General features: G+C 39.7%; 1 protein-coding gene across 5 annotated transcripts in view; it reads right to left on the bottom strand.

The window, feature by feature from the left end:
• Positions 1-13,552: 13,552 nt before the first annotated feature.
• ZBTB44 (zinc finger and BTB domain containing 44) overlaps positions 13,553-24,874 on the bottom strand; it is a 64,602-nt gene continuing 53,280 nt past the window's right edge. For 2 of the 5 annotated variants that reach the window (XM_030841397.2, XM_030841346.2), the window contains 4 exons: positions 20,368-20,452; positions 17,791-17,954; positions 16,149-16,449; positions 13,553-14,368 (listed from right to left, as the gene is read on the bottom strand). In XM_030841397.2, the coding sequence (XP_030697257.1) occupies positions 14,086-14,368; positions 16,149-16,449; positions 17,791-17,806 (600 nt within the window). In that variant the 5' untranslated portion in view covers positions 17,807-17,954; positions 20,368-20,452 and the 3' untranslated portion in view covers positions 13,553-14,085. The remainder of the gene's footprint in view (positions 14,369-16,148; positions 16,450-17,790; positions 17,955-20,367; positions 20,453-24,874) is intronic. The other 3 variants (XM_030841377.2, XM_070046225.1, XM_030841394.2) reach the window with 3 other exon arrangements.

The following is a 24,874-nucleotide window of genomic DNA, read 5'->3' on the forward strand; positions in this document are numbered from 1 at the left end:
GACAGGACAGACTGCCATTATTATGGACCCATTTCCAGGATGTGTATTCGTCCCTCCTCACTGACTGACCTCTCACCGTGTTGCCAGGCTCGGGCATGGGGGTGGGCAGGAGGAAAGCGAGGCTGGGAAGGTAAGCGGCTCACGAGCCCACACACGCTCCTGTCCTGTGCGTCAGTCACAGGAGGGAAAGAGCCTTCAAAAGGCAGGCGGCAGAGCTGAGGGTTTCATGAAAACCTCACCCATGTGCAGCTACTAAAAGGTGAGGTTTTGGCCCTGGAAAGGTCTTAAGCATATTTGTTACCACATGTTCCTGTCACCCTAGATTAACATTATCTTGGACTGAGTCTGAATTACATTCAGCCCTGGCCTCCCCACATGCTTCTCATCCTCCTTGGGATTAGAAAACCCCTATTTTCTACTTATTACTCATGGGACTTCGTTATGGGTAACTTCTGGGAAGCAAGGACCAACCTTGCACGTCTACACTGAAAACAGATTATGCTTCTTATGTAACGTACTTGGAGTGACGTGTGGGGAAGCAGAGAGAGCCCCCCCCCAACCCCGGTCCGAGGTGCAGGCACCCGGGCGCTGAGGGCCATGCTGTGGGCTGAGCCCCGAGGAGGTATCTGGTTCCCACTGGAGCCTGGGGGTTGCTGGGCAGAACGAACTGCTGGGTTTTTCCTTTGCTCTTGGCTCTGCTCACCCCTCCAACCTACACTTTACGATGGGAGAGGAGCCGGAAAATCCACTGACGCACACGAGAGCTGGGGTAAACCAGTGACTGAGGGACTTCTCTGGCGGTCCACTGCTTAAGACTCCGCGCTTCCATTATGGTGGGTGCGGGTTCAAACCCTGGCCGGGGAACTAAGATCCTGCATGCCACTCAGCGTGGCCAAAAAATTAAAACCAAACAAAAAACCCCCAGTGACTGGGAGAGTCCAGGTGGGAAGGGATTCAGCAAACGGGAAAAACCTTTTACACCTGGTGCCTGTCAACAGAGGCAAATAAGGGGCTCCAACTGTTTGGCTCTGGGATGGCGGCTGTTGCTGACAGCGAGGGGTGGGGCACAGAAGAGCTTCTGGTCCCATTGTTTCAGGGGTGCAGGCCCAGGGCCCCCAGAGGGCGGGCCTGGTAGCAGCCCCAGGGAGGAGGTGCTGGGCGGGCAGGACTCCTGATATGGGGAGACCAGAACTGCAGATGGACCCTGACTGAAACGGAAGCCTCCCTTCTTCCCTTGCCCCTACTTCTCGTGTGTGTGTTTGTATGTATGCGTGTATACATCAATGTTTTATGGCACTTAAAACGTGCAAGGCAAAGCTAGACCTTCCCCAAAGCTAATCTGTACCAGTCCCTCTCTCCTGGGACCACATGGAAGGCCCTGCCACGTTGGACAGTGGATCTGAATTCTCACTGGTGTCACACGGTCGTACCTGGGAGGCCGCGGGAGCTGTGGAACCCCTGTTCTGGGTAGAAATTATGCATGGATGTACCTGGCACGTGCTGGGCAGGACTGGATGAATCGGTGCTTGGTTTTTCCACGCATATGCACGTTTCCCCGTTTAAATCTCATCCTTTCCCTAGGCCTTCCTTGCTGTACCTCTTCAAAAGGCACTTGATAAAACTTTCCAGGGCAGTTATGCGTATCTCCTCACGTCAGGAGGTTCTTGGGGAAGAGCAACCGTCTTCCAAAAGCCACTTCATGTTTCCTATGTCAATGGAGATTACACGCTGGCAGCCTACACCTCATCTCTGGGCTCCGTGTACGTAGGAGTCTGTGAGAGTCAATCCCCCTGTAGGAAAGGATGTGTCTGGGTATTTGATACACGCAGGTCTCTTAAACAGCACCTTGAACTTAGAAGCCAAAAATCTGGATACATACAACGAGCTGCGTTAAAAAGTTAAATCTACAGCTGCTGCCGGTATCCAGCCTTTAAGCTCAGTTTCTAACTTAGAGCACCTGTTCCTTGGCCTGTGTTGGGGAAATAGACTTCTTCTGAGTTTGTCCAGGAAAAGATGTTACACGTGGAAACAAACTTCCTCCATCCTCCATGCTCAGTCTATGTCCCTTTTTAATCTCCAGGCACATCCTGTTCTGCTCTGGCTTCTTGCCACAGAGGAGTGGGTGGGGAGCCCAGCCTCCCTCCTGAACATGCCTGGTAGCGCCCTTGACCTTGTGTGTGGACCCTCACCTGCTTGGACCTGGCTTACTGGCCATCCTCTCACCTTGGCCATCGAACTGCTCCCTTACCCACCCCCACACTTTACCTTCAGTGTTGGCCAAACCCCTTCCCCTCCACCCAGATGATGAACCCCACGAGGGCAAGGTTTCTGTTGTTCCGTTCCATGCTGTGCTTGCAGTGCCTGGAAGTGTCTCGTGTGGCAGACACTCAGTGTCTGTTGAAGGAAAGTAGAAGGAATGTAAGCAGCAGAGGAAAGCAGGACGTGAGAAATGTCTTTGGAAATTTCAACCCCACCAACCTGGTTTAGTAGAAGCCAGGCTTTGCTATGAAAGGGCCACCCAGCTAAGTAACTTCCTTGCACGACTATTCCTAAACCTCTCCTCACCCTAACTCTGGGCTCAGCTCTGGAACCTGGCTCAGAACTCTGCCTATCTCTTTCTCTATTTTTGTCTAGGACACAGAGTTCCCCCTCAAAACCAAAGGGAGTTCCCTTAAGAATTTGACAACATCAAGTAAATAGCACTTGGAGGGCCTGAAATAGAGCTGATATTGTCCACTGTTCAGAGACTAGACATGCTTAAGATCCCAGCCCCACGCTCTCACCAAACCCTTCCCCAGACCCCTGCTCCAGTGCCACTCACGGCACCTTCCTCTGGGCTCTTCCCTGAACTACTTAAGTAATTCCTCAGTGATCGCAGTTCAGTCTGTGCGCCTTCCCTCTAATCTACTTCATGCTTGTTCTTAATCTTTCTAGAGCAAGCTCTGATTAAGTTGTCCCTCTGCCTCAAAATGTGTGATGCTTTTCTATTTCCTACCAAATTCAGTTCAAGTTCTTAAAGGCCTCCTCATCTGGTTCCAGTCTGCTTTCTAACATTTTCTCCCATTTTCTTTTCAGGGATACTGTAACTCTCAGCAAACCAAACCACTTTCACTCCCTGGACATTCCACCTCTTGTGCTCAGTGTTGTTTCCTAAGTGCCATCCCACCCCCATTTCTGCCAGTACAAATTTCTAGACCTCTTTACAAGGAAATTCCAGCTCAAATGTTCCTCCTCCACGTAGCCTCCCTGATCCCTCCAGCCAGGTCTCTCCCTCCAAATTGGCAGAGGACATGCTTTGCTCTTTCCCTCATGGTACTCAGTTATTTCCATATTCGTTTTATTTCTGTAAGTCTTTACTTCAGAAACCATAAGCTCCTAGGGTCAGAGACTTCATTCAATCAACCCCAGGCCTGGGGACACCTTGGTACAAGAGACAGGTATGGCCCTGTCCGAATGGAACTTAATCAAATGGAGTTTAGTCCAACTGCTTTTAAATAATCAATTACCATTGTAATAAAAGCACAGGATGCTTGTGAACCTAACAGGAAGTCAGAGCCCAGCGTGCGAGGCTCTGGGAATGCTTCTTTAGAAGTGAAACTTAGGTATGGACTTGATGGATGAGTAAACCGGACTGAAGGGAGGGAAATGGCAGCACCAGTGTTTCAGAGAACAATCTGGAGAAGTTGTGGCCAGGCTGACGGCAGTTGTTCTGAGGATTAGACTTGAAGTGGGAGTTGAGGCAAACTGTCAGGTGCCATGCTTCTCAGTGCTCTGTCCTGAAGTTCCCTGGTGAGTACCTCTGAGCATTCTGGTAAAGTGAGCTTATGACCATTTCCTGGCAACATTCAATTATTCCTTCAACATTTTTTTGAGTTCTACTATGTGCCTGGCACTACAGCGAATATACAAATAGAAGACACAGTCCCTGATGTCAAGAAATAAATCAGGTGAGGGAGACACGCTAGTTATAATAGACAAGACTTTTTAAGTGGCTACTCTATACTAGGTGCTTGCTGTTCTAAGCCTTTTACACATAATCATTCCATTCTCATAACTGCCCCAGGAGGTAGCTTTACAAGACAGTGTGACTGAGACGTGGGTTGGTGTAGCTAAACAAAATCTGCTAGGGAGAGGGACCTTCACCCCAAAACTGGAGGTAGACGGGAGTGGGGACTGAGTGGCGGGTTCCAAGAGGAGGTGAAGCCTGACCTTTGTAGTGAAAGTCCAACTACAACTAGCCAAGCACAGCAGGCCGGGACGGATTTCCCAGGGAGCGGGAGGCGGACTTTAAGCAGGGCAGTGGCCCGGTTAAAATATGACCCAGCAGAAACGGGAAGGATGGACCAGAGGGGGCCGGACTGGAGAGAGGGCTGTTTTTGTTTCTAGGCCAGAAACAACAGAGGCTTGAATTAAGTAGCAGCAGCAGGGATGGAGAAAATGACAGAAAATATTACCAACAGGGGTGGGAAAGATAATCCAGAGGTGATATTTAGGTAAAATCACACAAAGAAAAGCACACGACCAGTTCACATATTTACAGCAAGGTCACCTGTAACTGTTTCACATCAGGAGAGTAAGTTAACTTGACTCTCCTTTAGAACTAGGCCCTGGCACAAAAGACAAAAACACCCATCTGCATAAACGAACTCACACTTTCTGCCAGCGTTACCCTCCCTCAAGGGTCTCCCAAAATGCTAGTGCCCCAAAGAATCGCAACGCTAGGACTGGCGGGGTCAAAGCTTCAGGGTTTTCTTCCTATCGCTGGGTCTGGGAGAGCTGAGCGCTGTATCAACTCAAGACTTCTCGGGTTGCAGCCCTGTTGGTGCCTAGGGAGTTCAGGGTGGCTCTACTGCCTTTCTATAATGGGTAGGAAGGGCCCTATCTGTGTGGGTCATACATTTGTTATTATGTCACTGGGTTTTTGAAAACCAAATCACTCACAGTGCTAGCATTTTATAAACTGTAAAACACTCTGAAAAGGAATTTTTACTAATCTTGTAGGTAGACTCATTTGCATTCAACAGAGAATTCTGTTTCTGGACAAAAGTTATCATGTACACAGGTCCTACCACATTTACCACTGCTGCCTGAAATGCCAAAGAGAGCACATCTGCCTCAGCCCCTAAATTAAAGTGGACTAGTGGAATTTTATTTGGTTGTGATCTTTTCTTATGTTCTAAAGCAACTTTCCCAACAGAGGGTCTCTAGATGGCAAGAATCATCAGAGGTAATTCATTTGTAGCTGGCCCTTTACTGAGTGTGTGTATGTGTATGGTGCTAAGCCTGTCTAACTTTTCAGGTTCTCTGGTCAATGAGACGCACTCACTCACTTATTCAGTCTTTCAGACTCCAGCCAAAGGCCCCCAGAAATGTTAGCCGTGGAAAAAAGTAGGCAACAGTAGAAAGAAGGGTGTGGGACTGTATGGAGGCGCCCCACAAAATGACTCTAAAGACAGCTCTGCCCATAGCCTCTGCAGTGACTTGTTTGCTTATCTATAGAATGGGTGGGTATAAAAATTTCAAGTATTTTTGGCACAAGAATTCAAGAAAACAAATCAAGAGTTTAACAACAGTAAAACAGCTTTCCCTTCGTCCCCACGGCTGTTCAAACCCTGGTTCTCATCCTTTTGCTGATGAGGAAGCTCTTTCTGGATTGACTATATGCCCCATCTTAGTTTTCCCATCTGTATAAAAGTTTACCCATGTGAAAAATGAATTACATTACATTTTGGGATTTGATGTTTTATGAGCAAGTTCCCCCCATTTAAACTCTCAGTACATTTGCAGATCTCTCAGTTTAGTACTTAGAACAAACATTCTGTTCAGAAAAGAACGCCCCAACTGTGTATCCCAGTGCCATGCATCGAGGAGACAGACACACATCTTCCTTTACTACCTTTAGCATCATTCTCTGAAAGGAATTTTTCTGGCCTGTTATTCATATGCAAATCAAACTGTAAGGCAGGAGTACTTAAAATTCTACGTTCTGCATTTATATGGATCACCTGTGGCTGAGGTAGCTACTGAGGACCCCAACACAGTTTGCCGGCCTTGAACGGTTTGGTACACCATTGTTAAAAACACTCAACAGGGCTTCCCTGGTGGTGCAGTGGTTGAGAGTCCGCCTGCCAATGCAGGGGACACGGGTTCGTGCCCCGGTCTGGGAAGATCCCACATGCCGCGGAGCGGCTGGGCCCGTGAGCCACGGCCGCTGAGCCTGCTCGTCCGGAGCGTGTGCTCTGTGACTGGAGAGGCCACAGCAGTAAGAGGCCTGCGTACTGCAAGAAAAACCAAAAAAACAAAACACTCAACACACTCACTGAATGATAGAAAATGCTTCTTAAAAATTTATGCTTTTCCTCCCTGAACTTAAGTGATGCTGGTAGCTTGGGGTCAGGGCACAGTCTCCTTTGGCGGTTGCTCTCACTCTATAGACCACTTATTGTCAAAATCCACAGCAAGGTGCATCTGTAGTTAGAATGCCCTTCCTTCAGGCTCTCACAGGCTCATTACCTAGGCAATGAGTTGCCTTCCCCCAGTAAGTACCATTCTCTACTCCTTGGTTGTAAGGTATTATTGAAATATCCCAACAGGTCTCTCTAATCAATGAAGTATAGCCTCAGAAAGATTCAAGGCAACTTCTCAAGACATAACCCACCACTCAGGAAAGCAGGTCTGCACAAGATACCTGGCCAACAGCTCTAGGATTTGATGACTTTCTCCAACTAGCCTCCTTCATATTCTTTTCCGTTTTAGGGATGGTGTTCATGGACTCCTTGCCCTTTCAGCTCTTTTCTTACCTGCCCAGGAAGCTGATGTGTATGCTGACTCGCAGAACACTCTCTAGTCTGTACAAACTCAATGGATGCTTACTTAAGGTGCGCCTTAGTCTCATGACTTTTCTTATCCACTTGACCTCGATCAGCACCACCAATTCTTCCTTCCAGCCAACAGTAAATAACAACAGCAGGAAGTTTTACTCCATAAAGCATTAATAAGATATTTTAATGAAGGGTCGGGGTGGGGGGGGAACCAAACAAACCTTAGTCTTATGTTTCTATTCAAAGACACTCAAAACTATTTTTTTCCCTGCCCATCCCGTCTAACTGCAACTTTATTTGTGACCATGTAATAAAGGCTGGTTTAAAGTTTTTGTTTTTAAAAAAGTTTAAACCTTTTAAAAAAAGATTAAACAACCAGGCTAGCAAAAAGTACTCAATACATACTTTCCTTATATCAAACAAGCTAATATTTCAGTACAATGTAACTATACAGAATATATACGATACACATATATTCACAAAGCAAACACTATAGGCTCAGAACATATTTGAAAAAACATGATATTCACAGTGATTACAACTCTAAAAATGATTGTAACATTGAAACGGCACTTAGTATACAAAAAAGTCACAAAAATATATATATGTATGTAGTCACCAAGAACTATGGTTCCTGTAAAGTACTCATAGCCAGATACTAGTATATAAAATGTGAAGTTCTGACACTGTATACATTTTTAGGAAACAAAACAAATCCAAAACCATTTTTGTTACTGTTGAAAGTCAAACATGCCAAATAACTTAGCTATGGCCACTGTAACCAAGTAAAGCCAAACTTGAAGGAGATGATAACTGGATACAAAGCTGGTGAACTTGGGCCTGTCACAGGTAAGAAAGTTGTACTGGTTCTAGGAGGGTAGAAGACGTGACAACACCCTTCCACATAATTTAATTCACATTTCTTCCCCAGCATCACCTTCCCTCCCCCAAGGGTTTCACCAAATGCCACTGCCCAAGAAGAATCATAATGCTGTAACTAGCAAGATAAAAGTTTCTCCCAAACTTCCTTGATGTTGGGCTATAGGTGAATTTTAAAGCATGCATTCATTAGCTAAACAGGACCACCAGTCACCCATCTGGAAGACTGTGGTACATACACACCTTCCTCCTAGGCTGGATGTACTAGAAAGTACTCCAGTTTTTGAATGGAGCCAGATTTATATGTTAGCTCTGTAAAATATTGAGCTACTATAGCAGCAAATACAAAATTACAGAAACTAAAACAATTTTATTTAAAAACTGATTTCTGTTACATCAAAACAATTTTTTCCCCTTCACGTCTGTTTCCTTTAATCAGACATTAATTTCTTCTATCACTGAATTATGGTCTATTGTCTCAAATCGGCTTTTCATTATGCTGCTGTGGAAAAAGACAAGTTCAAATCCTGGAAAGTTTACATTTACTCTTAAAAATGGGAATACAGGAAATTTAAAGTAAAACAAAAAGTCTGTTCTAAAAGTATCTCTCACAAATATATATATTTAAATATTAAAATAGGCTACCTAGGATTTTTATAAAATGGCTTTTGAAAAGATAGCAGAGGCACAAAGAAGCCATATACTATCTTCCAATTGGACATAAGGTGCCACAAGGGTGCCCTACAAGGAGGCAGGCAATCTCTATCTGATGCAACAGGAGGCACCAGCAACAACAGAAAAATCAAATATATTATTGGGACCTGGATTGAAATCAAATTTTATTCTACAAGAGACTGTTGTATTTTTAAAAAATATCTTGAAATATAAGCATTAGAAGCCATCACTTTGTACAAGGAAGAAAATGAATAAAGTTTATGATCTCACTCCTGATCACCTGATGGCATTCATTTCAGGCACCTGAAAGATGAACAGCAGTGTAACTTTCAGTAATTTAATGGACCACTCTCAGTATGAGAGACTTTACATAGCATTTGTCAACTTGAAAACTGATAACTGAAATAAAAGAAAGCTCTTAGAGAAAACACAATTATAACCTAATCATAGAAAAGGTTCTTTCTAGAAAAAGCAGGTGTTTCTAGGAGCTGCAAGAAAGGCTTCCCATCTTTAAATGAACACAGCCTCCACTAATACCAAGGAAACAACATGTGTTTAGAGGAGATGACGGCTCCTCTTAATGTAGGGAAGATTGATCCTTCCTCAGCAGATGATGTACTTTGGTAACCTGAATATTCGTTTACAGGGTGATTTTTAAACCTGTTTAATTGAATAATGAAATCTGGCTATGGTTAGACCGGTATTTGGGAAAACAGGGACAATTTAATGAAAGTCACAACACTGTAGAACCTCAAACCATCAAGCAGCAATTTTACCAATAAATCATTACAATTGAGCCTAGGGCTTTAAGTTTACTCAGCAAAATCAGTCAGTTTAAAAGAGAAAGGCAATCATCAAAGAATCAGATTTTATAAACCAGGCACTTCAAACGGAAATTTAAAAATTTTAAGTCTTTAAAAAATTTTTTTTAAAGTTTTTTGTTTTCAACCAATGGTCTGAACCCTTAAATTCTTCGAAAACTATTATGTACATAAGAACCTTGGTATTAGTTGGAACTGGCCTGGCCCCTATGCAGAGGGAGCTATATAACCGAAGTAGCATATACACTTGAAGGCAGTCTCAATTTTTGGATACTGCCAAATTGAGATGCCAGTAACATCATCTCTCCTGACATCTCTGCAGAGACTATTTGTAAAGATATGGAACTATTACTTTTTTTTAATCATAAAAATATAATCACTATGATGTAGTAGAAATATCTGTGTCAAGTATGAAGTTAAAAAAAAAAGTACAACTATGATGTCACTAAGAGTCTTCATCCCATAATCTGACATAGGCTTAACTCCCCATTAATAAATCTCAACATATTTATAATCTAAAAATGAAATACCCATAGACTGTCTGCTCCTTAGTTGAACCTGGAAATTGGTTCAACTCTACTTCATTGTTAATGTGAACCATTATTGCTTTTGGCAAATTAGTCTTGCTGAGGACCTTCCAAATAAAAATACCCTATGGTCACCAACATGTTGTCAAGCAAAAATGACACTGAAAGATAAAAAAGGGTATAGGCAAAATATGGAATAACTTAAATTTTGACGATTTGAGCCTAAAGCCTGGGAGGAGTATGCTTAGCTATAAATATTCCTCATAGACATGGTTAATGTAATTGAGCACCCCCCATTCTGTACCACTGATTTAGAAAAGAAAATCTTGTTTGTATACATGGTTCTCTCAGTAACTTTCAAAATCTAAATATATTATAAATAAATCATCTTATGTCAATAACTTACACTGAAAACCACATTTACTACCTTTTAGCAAATTTGGGTCGCTTCCAGATGTGAACTTTACTAGTTTTTTCCCTCCCAATTAATATTAATAACTAGAAAACCATTCTCCCTCACTTAGTTGTATACTCCAGAGCTTCACATTTTCAATACAGGTGAAAATAGAGTAAGTGACACACAAAAGTTTTAATTCTCTTCATCAATTCCTTAAATCTCAAAGCCCTTTCGGGTACAATATTATAATTTTAGGATTGTTCATTCATCAAGTAATAAGAATAATTCTCTCCATGTGGTACACTAGTACAAACTGCCATTACCTTATAAAGTAACGTATTTCTCAGGGGCTACAAAGCTAAAAGAAACTGAACCATGATCTGAGAATCTTCAGAATAAAAGCCACTAAGCTAGTTAACTCGTCTCCATTTAGATTAAGTATGAGAATAAAAAATAATAAGAGATAAAATAAAAGACCGAAAAGACTTAATACAACTTCCAAAGGCTCCCAGGGAACCATTTACACATCTGGAGAGACTGGCTCAGTAGTTAGAAGGTAACAGAGTTACCAACGGTAAGTATATTAGATGTGCTGGCTGGTTCATTCCACTTGGTAACATATTTTAACAAAATGGAAGTTTTTTTGTTTTGAAAACCGAAGGGCATGTGTCATAACATGGAACCAGAATGTAAGTTCTGTAAGCCAGAATGGTTGCTGAAATGTTAAAATGTAAGAATGAATGAAGCTATTTAAACATTTTAGTACACTTTTGCCTCACTGAAAGTGAGAACTTTAAAAACTGGCAATGTAACTAAATATATAACTAATTATTTAAAATGAAAATGAAGAAGGTTACTTTAAATTCAAAGTAAGAAATATCCATTTAAATACATTTGTGGGTGATAACCTCCATCTGCATCCCTTTCTCGAACTTAAAATTCAAAAAAATGAAAACAAGTATTAATGCTTTCGTTTCTGAATTAGTACAATCACTGACATGCTAGATACTTCCACTGTTAGAATACACCCTTAAAAATGGAAAGAATGACTGCAGGAGCTGTAATATCCAGTATCACAGCAAACATCTTTGCTCATTTCTAAAGTATGTATATCATACCTATTTGGTAGCTTTAAAATGAAAAATAAATGCTTTTCTTATATAAAATACTTGGTTTAAAAAGGCAATTTATCTTGCATCCTAAAATTTAAGCCCTTCAACAAAGTTACCCCTCCTTGGGCCTTTCAGAAAGATAGCTATGCCAAAGTATTCTAAACTGGAATTTTTTTTATGTTTAGTTATACTGGTAATTTCTAATGGATGAGATAATATAACTGGCTTTCATCTCTGCAATGTTTTCCATATATTCTGGTAAAAATTATATATCCAGGCATCCTTCTCTTAGAGGAATTTTAAATAAATCTAAATAGCACTATATACAATTATCCCTCATAGCTTAGTTTCCTAAAACAGATCCATAAGCTAAGTATCCTTAAACTGTGTATCAAGAAAAATGTAGAGCCTCACTGAAATAGAAAAAAAGGACTCTTTATATCACATGTTAAGTACTGGTTAGTTACCTGTATTGATAAGATTTGGGGAGCAGAAAACCAACAATCGGCATTTTCACAGTAGATTCAAACGTTTCATAAAACTTGGAAATCTGTATAATTTGTAAATACCAATGAAAATCTAAAGTTTCCATTTGGGAAAAAATAGCCAGTGATGGTGGTCAATCCTACATTCTGAGAACACAGAACACCTCAGAGCTGCCAAAACTGTGTAGGACTCTCTTAATACAAAATTCTCAGGACGGGGGTGTGCTAAAACACTTTCAACCCACAAATCTCCAAATGGTTCTGATATATTTCTTCTCATTAACCCTATTTCTTTCCTCCTTTTCTTCCTTCCTTCCTTCTTCTTTTTTAAAAAAATAACTCTTAGAACTGAGGGCAACAATGACTCCTGGTCATAATTTTACCGATTCTTTGTTTTCTCCATTAAGATTTTAAAATTAACTTTTGAGATTTATCTACTGGTAGGCATAACAGTTTCCAAAGGATCTATATTACATTAAAAATAAAAATTCCTGACCTTTCCAGTTGAGACACAGCAGTACCGCTATTAGTATCACAGTCTGTTGAAGAAAGTAATTCAACCTATTAGTAAAGAAGCATATATAATGGGAGGCCATCATAATCTGTGTATGTTGATTTTCCTGAAGGTACTATACCTATGTTTGGGAGCAAAGAGGAAACAACAGGTTCATGAGTGAGAAAAGGAGTTGGAAACAAGTTAAAAATAGCAGAATATTCAAACAGACAGAAAGAACATTAGCCTAAAAAAAATCTTCAATGAGTTCACTTTCCCTTCCTTTACATTTGTAGGGGATAAAAGAAGTTACAGAATTAGCCAATTAAAAAAAAAATGAAACAAATCACTATAACTTAGAAAAATTTTATTATTAACGACTAGCACCCAGACAAAACTGAGATCTTGTGTTTTAATAAGAAACTGTATTTTCTTTTTCTAACCTAATCAGGTGTTTTCATAATTATTAAACTTTGGGTATATACATAGAAAAAAAGTTACTCAAAAGATCATTGTTCATGGACTCATGAATATTTAGGATCAAGGTCAGTGATGCTTTAATGGCACCAGGTAAAAATGTATATTCCAGTCTAGAGTATCATATATGTTTCAACTATAAACCACGAAGTTTCTTTCTTTTCTTTTCTTTTTTAGCAGCAAGAGGTAATAGTCATTAATTTAAGGTTTTTAGTTTTTCTTTAGTCTTAACAATACTTTTTTTCCCCAAATAGATTTGAGTCATAGATCATCATTTTATAGACTCTCCTCTACTTCTACATTATTGCTTACATTGCGTAAAAACTATCCTAACTGCTTTTAATATGACATTTGGCAATGTCTTAAAATATTTTGGAATAAGGACAATTTATCACTGTCATATGGGTATTTTGTAAACAATCGCAGTTGGGTTAAGAATATAGCCTTAACAGAGAATTCTTTATTTTGTCCAAAACAGCAGAATAAAAACATCCTCAACAATACACAAACCTATGTATAAAATATAGAACATCTCCAGTATATCTCCTTTTCATGGGATCATGCCAAGTATAGGCAAGAGAAAACTGATTTAGGCAATGACCCAATTAGCCAGGCATTAACATTCAAAGACCAGGTAAACAGTAATTTTATCCAGAAAAGCAGTATGAAAGAGTTCCTATGAAGCCGATTCACACACTATATTCTCTGTTCCTTGTCATTTCACGCACAAGTTGACTATCCTTAACCATGGTTCTTCGCCTTCTTTCACAGAAGAAAGATTATTTGGAGGAGGGGTACTACAAAGGTACAGGGAATACCTACCCCAATACCAAATTTTCACCATGAAAAACTATAGTGACAAAGCTTAAAAAAAAAAAAACACAAAACACGTGGGATTTCAGAAGTATATACCCTAATAATTTTTAAGAGAGCTCACCATAAATACTTCCAAAAACAACAGGCTTTACAAAAGACTGTACAATATCCTGTGTATAGGAGTAAACATCTATTCAGGCCATCTGCCAGATTCGTTCTGTAATATGTCTCTGGTGTACGCTTTCATTTCAGGAAGGTCAATAATCATCTGATTTCTTCTTGACCTAGTGATCTGTTGTTAGCCTACTCCTGATAATGGAAGAGGAAACTGATACCAGTTTTAAGTCAGCTGGTTCTCCTTAAGTCTCAAGGTTTCTATTATATTTCAACACCATGTTACTGTGCACTTACAGAAGCAATCTCTCAGTCATGAAAAATAAAACATCAGTTGCAGAACTTACAAAGTAAAAAGGGAAATTCTTTCCCAAACCCTTTTTTGCTTAAAAAGTTAAATTAAATTCAAATGTACAAGACCAAGCACAGGCACTTTCCAAAAATCAAAAATGAAGCCAAACCATGAAATTACTCAATAGTTACAGAAGACAGCTCTGATTTTGGGGGTTCCTCTCTGGTTGCCTCGGCACAAGCACTGGTCTTTGGCTGCCCTGGCATTTCCTCCTCTTTTTCTGTCAGCCCACCAAGAGACCCCAAGGGAAAAGTGCTTTCACAATTCTGGGTCGAGGAGACCTGTGAAATTACAGGCATCTGGACAGAGGAGTTGTTTTCAAAACTGTGTTCTCCAAGATCATACTGAACAAGGGTCTCTTCTTGCTCCTGGTTTAAGTAGTCCGGTACTAGGAAATCACTAGGTAAGAGGCAAAGGATGAAACAGGGAGTTAATTTTCAAGCCAGTAATAAATAAGACACAATACAAAGACCTGATTTGTAAAACAAGACTGGGATTTTTCATTTCTCTAATTTTTGAATGAAGATTAGAACTCAGGAATTTTCAACTTCTAAACTTTCCTAAATATATGAACCAAAACCATCCATTAGAACCAAAGTATACCAACTCTCCCTACCACCAAGAGAGCTAAGATTATCACCTTCAGTGTCACTCTGGACACCTAATCAGCCTTGCTTGTTCTATGTAGAAGAGTTTTTGTATACAAAACAGATGGAAATAGCATGTTCATTTAAACAAAGATCATTTGAATAACTTATGAGTAACCTTTCTTGGATTATACACTAATTATAAGGTATATAAACCTAGCTTTTTATTACTTCCTGGATATAAATTAGTTAAGAAACTAAATCCTCAGGCATAAGTGACCTTTTATATAATCTACTATATAGAGAAATGTAAAAAACTACTTAGATGCTTGATTTAAATCTTTACAGTTAAACAAAAAAAAAATTCATTACACTTTATAATGTCAATAACTAATATACTTAAGGTTATTTTATAATTTGTCCACTATTAATTTAAAAAACTGAAGTCTGCTCATCTGCAAAGCAATTTAAGATGTCCTATGTTATATTTTCTAAAAAGTGTTCAGGTGTTAAACAAGAGTAGAGGATAGAGGGCTCAGTACAGGGAAGATATAGAAAACAGGCGTGGTTAACTGGGACACTATTTTAGTCCGGAACAAAGTTTGTTATGTCATGTATAATCTAGGTTTAGTGATATGATAACCAGACACCCAGAGTTAGAAATGATTACATTAAACAAAATGTCTGGCTTGAAGAGAAAACAATATCTATGCAGGAATAATTTACTGAAAAATAAGATTTAAAAAATGAAGGCAGTTAAAAATTTAAGATTTGATTTTATAAGAAACTAAGAATTCCTACAGATGTACAATTCTGATAAAGTATTAAAAATAGACAACAGAATTTTATATCTAGAGGAGACCTTAGAAATCATCTTTAAAGCTTACATTTTATCTTTCTCTACGTTTCAAGCTTCTTCATCTGTAAAGTGATGTGTTAAATCATAACACTAGTTAGTGGCAGAGCTAGAACTAGAACCTGATCCTTGGATACCCAATAAATCAGAAAGGTAACTCTATTATAAGCTTTTTATATTAAAAGCATGGAGCTCTAAACTGAAATAAAAAAAGGAAAACTTCATTTGATGTAAATTATCATATCCATTAGTTCTACACCATAGTTGGTGTAGAATTTTCTCTTATTATTTAAAGAAAAAAGAGAGAAGTGGTCAAGAATTTAATTAACATCCAAAGAGTCTGAAGTAATCCACTATCACTAAATATCATCTGACACGGTAAATTCTCCAATAAGGTCTATTTTAAAATGTACTACAGAATTACTTTAACCTTGTATTTAAAAAAACAACAACAAAAACCCACAAAAAAACCAAAACAAGCTGATAAGTAGTCTACTTCTGTAGGAAAAGATTTCTAATGCCAACTATAAATGTATTTAAAATTGTTTATACTTAGAAGGATCAGCAAAATTTGATCAGATCAGGAGATCAGAGCATTATTGGATAGTGGGAATTTAAAAGGCATGTGACTGATTAGCTGGCAACCTGATAAAAAAACACAGCAGGCTGCCCTAAAAGCAGGAAAAGAGAGTTTAGAAAGCAGTTTTCCTGGTTCGGTTTTTGTTGTGCACCTCACCTGCTCTGGAAGTAGTTTGCTAGCTCTGACGCTTCATGGTTCAGACTCCTCAGGTGCACGATTAAATTTCCAGAGTTGGTGAACATGGCGCCACATGTTTTGCACTCGTAAATCCGAGGCTTGCGGATAATGTGCCGGGAAACCCTCATGTGGTGTTTATATTCCCCGAAGGAAGTGAAAGTGGCACTACATATCTGGCACCGGAAACAGCGTTTACCTTCATGCTTTAGGCGATGCATCTTTAGCGAGTAAGCCCTGGTGAACTTTTTCCCACAGCGGTCACACTGAAATGGTTTAATTCCTATAAAATAAAGCAAAACAAAATATTATCTAAAAATAAAATAAGTGGAAATGTCATAAACCTCACAGACTTCTGAACTGTAATTCTGTAGCAAGAGATAATCTGAAAAGACAAAAATCATCAGCAAAAATGAGTTCCAAACTCAGTATCTCAGAAAAGGTACAGAACATCTAAGAAGTCGCTAGTGCTTGAAAAAAGAAAGCGAGAAAGAAAGGCACCATGGGGTGGGGGTAATTGAGGTAATATATACTCCAATGGATTTTTGAACGCTTCCAAATCTTGTATTTTATAGACTTCAAAACACAATTTAACCAGAGTATTTAAGCAGAGCCCAAATCTTCACAAAAGATTACTTCATTTCATTAAAGTAGTGAGGTTTATATTGAGAAGATGTGAAAATGATCAGTACCTACTCTTCATTTCCTATCTCAAGAGAAAAATGAGAAGAAAAAAGGGAAATTCTAACATCTCTGAACATAATTAGTGATTGCAACAGAACTACTACTTGATTGAGTTTTTGGGTATTTAATGTAATAGTGATGGAAAAATATGTAGAAATTAATATATGAAATATAAAGTATATTAATGGTCCCTTCCAATTCATTATCACAGTTTTAGCAAATAAAATTTCAAAACCCTTCAAAACATCATCCATTGATTCAACAAAGTCATAGGGAATTAGTGTTAGCACAGGGACTGTTAGACCTATCTAAGTGAGATAGTTATACAGCTGAAAATAGCGGTAAAGACTTCTTATCAGAGGTCAGTGTTCTATCTGCAAGAATTTTACTGCCTTTACGTGAACACTTAACTTAAATTTCAAATATGTTTTACACATCATTTATCCAAAATCTCTTTTACACCAAAAAAATACTACAATGCTGACTAATCAGGGCACAGAGAAATTTAGGACTGTAGAATTAAAATTAAATTATTGTTATTAATTTTTAAAAACTTTTTATTTGGAAATAATTATAAATTTAGAGAAGTTACAAGAATAGTACAAAGAACACCAATATACATCCTGTTAACCCCATTTGCTTTACCGTATGTATTTGTGCTTTTCTCCCTCACATATATACACACATGCATCTGATATCCTTTTCATTTACATATTACACCCAACCCAAGTCTTAATGAGAATACTGATGCCTGTAAGCAAATACATTTCTGACACTGCACCAATTCAGCAATGGACCTATGTTTATCTGTTCTCACTAGACTTCCCAGAGATAAACTTTTTTCTAACTCAAAAGCATCTGTTTACTGTTTTTAACTGGAAGTTCAAAATAAAATGTTTTGGAGTGCTCATTTATGCCACAATAGGGATGATGACATTACCTGAGTGGATGAGCATGTGCTGTTTCAGGTTCTGAATACGGGTGAATCGCACCCCACATGTTGGACACTGAAAAGGTCTATCTGGACCATTTGGACTTGGCCGTTCTGTGCTGCTGGTGGAAGGAGCAATGTAGAGTTGGTAGGGATACTGAACATTTTCCAATCTAAAAAACAGACCAAAGAAGGCAACCAGGCTCTGATTTTTAAGTTCAATAAACACTTCTGCACAACTTTAAATGAACAACAACAACAAAAAAAACACTTTAAGACTTTTTGAAGCAGTTTAAAAGTTAGATTACAAGTTTCATTTATAACAAAAGGAGAAACAATGTTATTGTCCAGAATGTCAAGTATCTTAAGTTAAGCAAGGTCGTATGACCAAGCACATATCATAAATGATTTTACTTTAGGTATCTTTAATCTCTCTAATACTTTCCTTCCTACTACTGCTTTAATTCAGGCCCTCATCAATACACGGCTGAATTAATAACTCCTTCTCTTTAGCCCACACCCCTTTAACCCATCCTCACTGTTTCACAGTGATCTCTCTGATTAAATCAGTCCCCTGATAAAAATCCTGCGATGGTTCACTGTTATCTTCAGAGTGAAGGCAGACGAGACTCTGCATGATCTGGGTCTGTGTACTCTTCCAGCCTCATTTCTTGTCATACTCCCCAAACATACCCATACCAAGCAGTTCCTCCTTAACAGTTCTCTCTCAGTGCTGTGCTTTCATGTATTTAACTTCCTTCACGTGCTTAGATAACACGCCCAGCCGTTTTATGAAATGTACCCAAGAAGTTACCTCCTCCTCCCGAAAGCCTTCTTTGATTCATCAGTGGTTTAGGCAGGTACCCTCCTATGCAGAGCAACCGATCCCTCTGCAGATGACTCATGATTATCTGCTTACTTGTCTGTCTTTAACCTCCTCCCCCTCCCCCAAAGTTGGCTTGATCTCTTTGAGGGTAAAGGGTTATTACGTTTCATCTCAATATGCCCACCACTCAGCACTGTATCTAGTATAGAACAGACAACCTCATTAACGTTTGAAATTAAGGAATGTAGGCATATTTCCATTTGTTTACACCTTCATTAACGTATTCAAATGACTCTGGTTCATAACCTGCTGTATCAGGTTTAGCTATTCAAGAACAATAAACCTTGTTTGAGTTCTTTGAATCCTTCAAGTTTTCAACAAATATACTTTTTAAGTCTGTCCCGGACTCTAAGAGGAGGAGTTAATTCAGTGAAGTCTATATTCAGTGGTCAGAGACAGACAATAAACACTTGAGAAAATGATCAGAACAGAGAATTAAAACAGAGTGATCGGTGTTTTACTTTAGACTGGTGGTCAGGAAAATTTTCCTTGAGAACTGACACTTAGACAGTGATCTGAAGATTCAGGAAAGAGTGAGCAATGTGGAAATTAGGGGAGAAAGCATTTCAAGCAGAGTAAAGGCCCTAAAATGGCAGACAGGCCCCAAACCAGAACAAATATGGACTAGAAATATTCTAGGAACTGAAAGAAGGTCAGCGTGGCTGGATATGGTATGCAAGGAGGAGTATGGTCTGAAGGAAGTCCTATCAGGTAGGCCTGTAAAGGCATAGTGAGGAGTTTAGATTTTAAGTGTGAATCTACTGGAGAATTTTAAGAATCTGCTACTTAGAACAGCAACATAATCTGACTTAATTTAAAAAACAAAATCATTCTGGCTGCTACATGGAGAATGACTGGAGTAGGGGAGAATGAAATCAGGGGCCAGTTGAAGATTACTGTAGTGAAGGCAAAAGATGGTGATGACCTGGGCTGGGGTGGCAGTAGCAGAGCTGGAGGAGAAGTGGACTGAGAAGGAGGAGTAGTATATTTTGGATGCAGAGCTGACAGGACTTGCTTAAAGATTAAATATGGTGGTGGGAGGTGAGGGAAAGAAGGATCAAGTATAATTCCCAGAGACAATGCTTGGGGAACTGGGGGGATGATGGTGCTGTTCACCGAGACAGGAGGACTGGAGGAGCAGGCCTGAGGGGAGGGAAAGGCTAGAGTCTGTCTTGGCCATATATTAAGTCTTGGCCCTGCTATGTCTATGTGAAAATTATCAAACAGGAAGGGTCAATGTGAAGATAATGACTTGGGAACCATGAGTATATAGATAAGGGTTTGATCAACTTTTTTGGTAGCAGGTCAGATGTAATTATTTTTGGCTTTGCACACCACATGATCTGTTTCAACCATTCAACTCTGCCATCCACGGACAATATGTAAACAAATGAGCATGTCTGTGTTCCAATAAAACTTGATTTATAAATAAAGGTGGTGGCTGGAATTAGCCTGTGGTCCACAGCCTGCCAACCCCTTATATAGATACTATTTAAAGCAACTGGGCTGGGAAGTCTTGGAAATGCCAAAAAAAACCCCTTGTACTATAAGTTGTCTAATTTATGTGGCTACCTGATGACTAAAAAATATACTAAAGGGAGGTCGCAATAAACTTTTATATAATTCCCAGATAGAATGCTTGGGTTTAGAGTTACAAGCACAGCCCTTACAAGAAAACTATGTACTATGTTAGTACTAACCGATCATCATCATCTGCGTGAGCACTGGTGCTAGAAGTGCTCTGAAGTGTAGGTAACCCTTCAGTGACGCCTTCATCTACTGAACCTGTGAATAAAAAAGACAGCTGTCAATACTTTGGTGTAATAAAGCAAGCCAAGATATAAATTGTAAGCTGTGTCTCCAAGCCTCTGAACAGATTATCTAATGTATATACCCTGAATTACCGGTCAGAAGTAGTAGTGTTCTATAACTTTTTAACTTTTGTTTAATTTTTACATTTTATTTTATTATTTGGCTGCATCGGGTCTTAGTTGCGGCACACGGGGTCTTCGTTGTGACGTGCGGGATCTTTTGTTGCGGTGCATGGGTTCAGTAGTTGTGGCACATGGGCTTAGTTGCCCTGCAGCAAGTGGGATCTGGATTGAACACACATCCATCCCCTGCATTGGAAGGCGGATTCTTAACCACTGGACCACCAGGTTAAGTCCCTACTTTTATTTTAATTAAACGTTTATGTGATTTTAAAAAATCACATGTGAAACAACAGCCTTATATCACTACTTAAATTCTTTCAAGAGTATTTCTTTGATATAAATTTTAGAAAGTAGAGCAATTCAAATGTAAACTAAACAAAAATTCACATAAAATTAAGTAATGTTGTAACAATCATTTAAGGAAGCACTAACAAGTTTTGTTTTTTAAAACTTATTTTATTGTGACATACAACTTACTTGTTGTACACATAACTTCCACATAGAATGAGAAAGACAGCTGTAAGGTGAACATCTGTGAAACCTCCTCACAACCCCCTAAAACACTGGCAGCATCCTGAAAGTTCCCATTACCCTTCTCTGATCACAAACCCCTCCTTCCAGGAGGCAACCATCAGCATCCTCTTTCATTTTTTTCCTTTTCTTCTTATCCTGCTTCCTTTTATTTATTTTTTATTTCCATTTGTTTTTGGCTGTGCTGTTCCGCTTGCTGGATCCTCCCCCAACCAGGGATCGAACCCGTGCCCGCGCCCTCGGCAGTGAAAGCGCAGAGTCCTAACCACTGGACCGCCAGGAAATCCCCTCCCCCTTCCTTTTAAAAAGTAATTTTACCTCAAATGCATATTTCCATAAACTAGGGGTTGGTTTATGCTACAACACAGCTGAACACCATCGAGGGTTGCTTTCACTCCAGTGGCAGAGTGGAGCAAGTGAGCTTGGGACAGAAGTCAAGCCTAAAATATTTACTATCATGCCCTCACCACGAAGAGTACGCAAGAGTACATACCATTTAATGGTGTCTGGTTTAAACTTTACATAAAATGAGTCACACTGTATGTATTCTTATGCCTTGCTTCTTTCCTTCAATATTGTGGACTTATCCATGTTGTTACATGTAAATGAAGTTAGATATTATTCATCATCTATCCAATTCACTCTTTTTTTTTTTTTTTTTTTTTTTTTTTGCGGTACGCGGGCCTCTCACTGTTGTGGCCCCTCCCGCTGCGGAGCACAGGCTCTGGACTCGCAGGCTCCGCGGCATGTGGGATCCTCCTGGACCGGGGCATGAACCCGCGTCCCCTGCATCGGCAGGCAGACTCTCAACCACTGTGCCACCAGGGAAGCCCTATCCAATTCACTCTTGATGGACAGTTTCAGGCTACTATGAGCAACACTGCTGGGAATATACTTTGTTGTTTTTGTTGTTCCCGACCAGGGATTGAGAACGCATGCCCCCTGCAGTGGAAGCGCAGAGCCCTAACCACTGGACCGCTAGGGAATTCCCTGCTGTGCATATATTCAAGTAACAATGCACATACACATGCTTTTTTTTCTAGGGTATCTATTATCAGGAATGGACTTGCTCGGTCATAGAATATGTATTTTTTTAACTTCATGTATTTATTGAACCCCTCTTCTGTGACATGCCTGTTCAAGTCTTGCTATTGAGTTGTCCTTTTTATCATGAGTTCTTTTCATGTTTCGGATACAAAATCTTTGTAGGTAAAAGATGTTACAAATATTTTCCCCTCTTACATGGCTTGTCTTTTTACATTTTCTTTTGATGACCAAAAAATTTATATTTTAATTGAATTGATCAGTCTTTTCCTTTATGGTTATGGCTTTCAGAGCTTGTTTTTAAAAATCCTTCCCTATCTCAAATTACCTTATGAAAGACTTAGGTTTTGCCCTTGGCACTTGGGTCTTTTCTTTAACACACCTGGAGTTGATTTTGTGATGGAACACAGTTACTGGAAAGTCTGTCTTTTCTCCTCTGCTCTGCAGTGCTCTAAAAGCATGGGTCTGTTTCTGGGTTCTCTACTAGTTCCCTCTGCTTGTCTGTACTTGCATGAATGCCACACTTTAGTTACTGTAGCTTTATAATAAATCTTGATTTGAGGTGGATCAAATCCTCTCACCTTGTTCATTTGCTCCCTGAACATCTTGGCTATTCCTGGCCCTTCGCATTTTTTACATTTTAGAATCAACCTGTTGAATATAAATGATAATAATCATTCCATTTCCCCCTTTCTATTAGTTTGGAAATTACAGTCTTTTCCTATTCACTTTACTGGTTGCTTTGGAAATTAGACACATACTTAACCAAGTCTAAAAACTTTTCCTTCCTCATGGACAACAGAAGGATCTTACAACATTTTGACTTCATTTCCCATACACACCCATTCTTCAATTTACAAATTATTGCCTGACGTTTTACTTCTTTGTTTTCATAAAGCCCCTACTCTTTCATATAAGCAATGTTTGTCCACATCTGTTCACATGTTTACCTTTCTTTGCTCTTCATTCTCTTGTGTATATTAAACCTTCCATCTGTGTTCACTTCACTTCTACCTGTAGTCTATCCTTAAACATTTCTTTAATGATGATATACTGCTGAATTCTGTTTTTCTTTGAGAATGTCTTATCTCCATTCTTGAAAGATATTTTCACTGTGTGTAGACATCTGGATTGGTAGTTATTTCCTTCAGCATATTGAGGATATCATTTCACTGGTTTCTAACATTATTTAAAAGTCAGATATTCTTCTGAAGGTAATCTGTCATTAATTTTTTTTCCCGGAATTTTCTCTATAATATGTCTAGGTTCATGTTTCTTTTCATCTCTTCCCAGTTTGGAATTTGCTGGCCTCTTATCTATGGACTGTTGTCTTTCGTAGATTCTGGAAAATTCTCAGCCATTCTCTCCTCTCCTTTTAGGACTTTCATCATACCTATGTTTGTACCATCCATAACCCTTACCCTCTTTTACACCTATAGTCTCTACCACTGTCTGTGTGATGGTTAATGTATGTGTCAATGTACTGGGCTAAGGGGTGACCAGAGGGCTGGTAAAATATAATTTCTGGGTGTGTCTGTGAGGGTGTTTCCAGAGAGATCAGCATTTAAATTGGTAGACTTTGTAAGGAAGATCATCTTCACCAATTGCAGGTGGGTATCATCCAGTCTGGTGATGGCCTGAACAGAACAAAAAGGTGAAAGAAGGGCAAATTTGCTCTCTGCTTGAGCTGGGACATCCATCTTCTCCTGCTCTTGAACATCAGCACTTCTGGTTCTTGGGCCTTTGGACTTGGACTGGGATTTTGGACACTAAGAGGCCAGCAGTTCCCAGGCCTTCGGATTTGGGCTGGAACCACACAACCGACTTTCCTGGCCTCCACCTGGCAGACAGCAGATTATGGAATTTCTAACCCTCCAAAATCATGTGAGTGAATCCCTCCGAATAAACCTCCTTATGTATATCTATATATATGTCCTACTGGTTCTGTTTCTCTGGAGAACCCTAATAGTTTCTCTCTCTGTGCAGCACTCAGGTGATTTCTTCTAATTTATCTTCTGATTCACCAATTCTCTCTTCTGCTGAAATCCCATCTGCTGCCAAAATGTTTGATATCCATGTTTCGTGCGTGCTCTGGTTGTTCTGACAGTGATTACTGCCCTTGAAAATGATTTGCAGGGGACTGATTTGCTAAGGGGAGGATGAACATACCCTCTTCCAGAGAAGCTTTCTGTTCGCCTCTGCCAGATTCCTAGAGGGCAGGCCCTGTCTAACCCAATTCACTGTTTGAGATTCACTGGCCTACCCATGCAAGGAGTAAGCAGGATGTAAATCTGCAGGAGGCTGGTCTGTGCCCACCACTTCTCAGGGATGTGTTTTTCCCCCTTTTCCCTTTTCATCTCTTAGTCGGCCCACTGCCAAGGCAGCTGTTTCTAGAATCCCCTGTGGAGTCTGGAGGAAGGGGAGCAGGTTGAGTCCTAGTGCTTAATGCGTGGGGCAACTTCTTTAAGACTTCACAGGGTCGACCTCTGTTTCCCTCACTCTTCGACTTGATGAACCAAAGCCCTCTTGTGTTTTGGCAAATGTCTTACGTAAAAAATGGTTTTAGTGCTCTGATATGTACTTACCTCTCTGCATCAGACTCCCCCCTAAAATTAACCTGGCAGTTCCCTAACCATCTTTTCAAATACTTTAAAAGGTGACTTAAAATAAAAAGATCACGTTGTTTTCAGTGGGAGGG

Source organism: Globicephala melas, chromosome 8 (genome assembly GCF_963455315.2).
Source record: "Globicephala melas chromosome 8, mGloMel1.2, whole genome shotgun sequence".
In the NCBI taxonomy this organism is placed as follows: Eukaryota; Metazoa; Chordata; class Mammalia; order Artiodactyla; family Delphinidae; genus Globicephala; species Globicephala melas.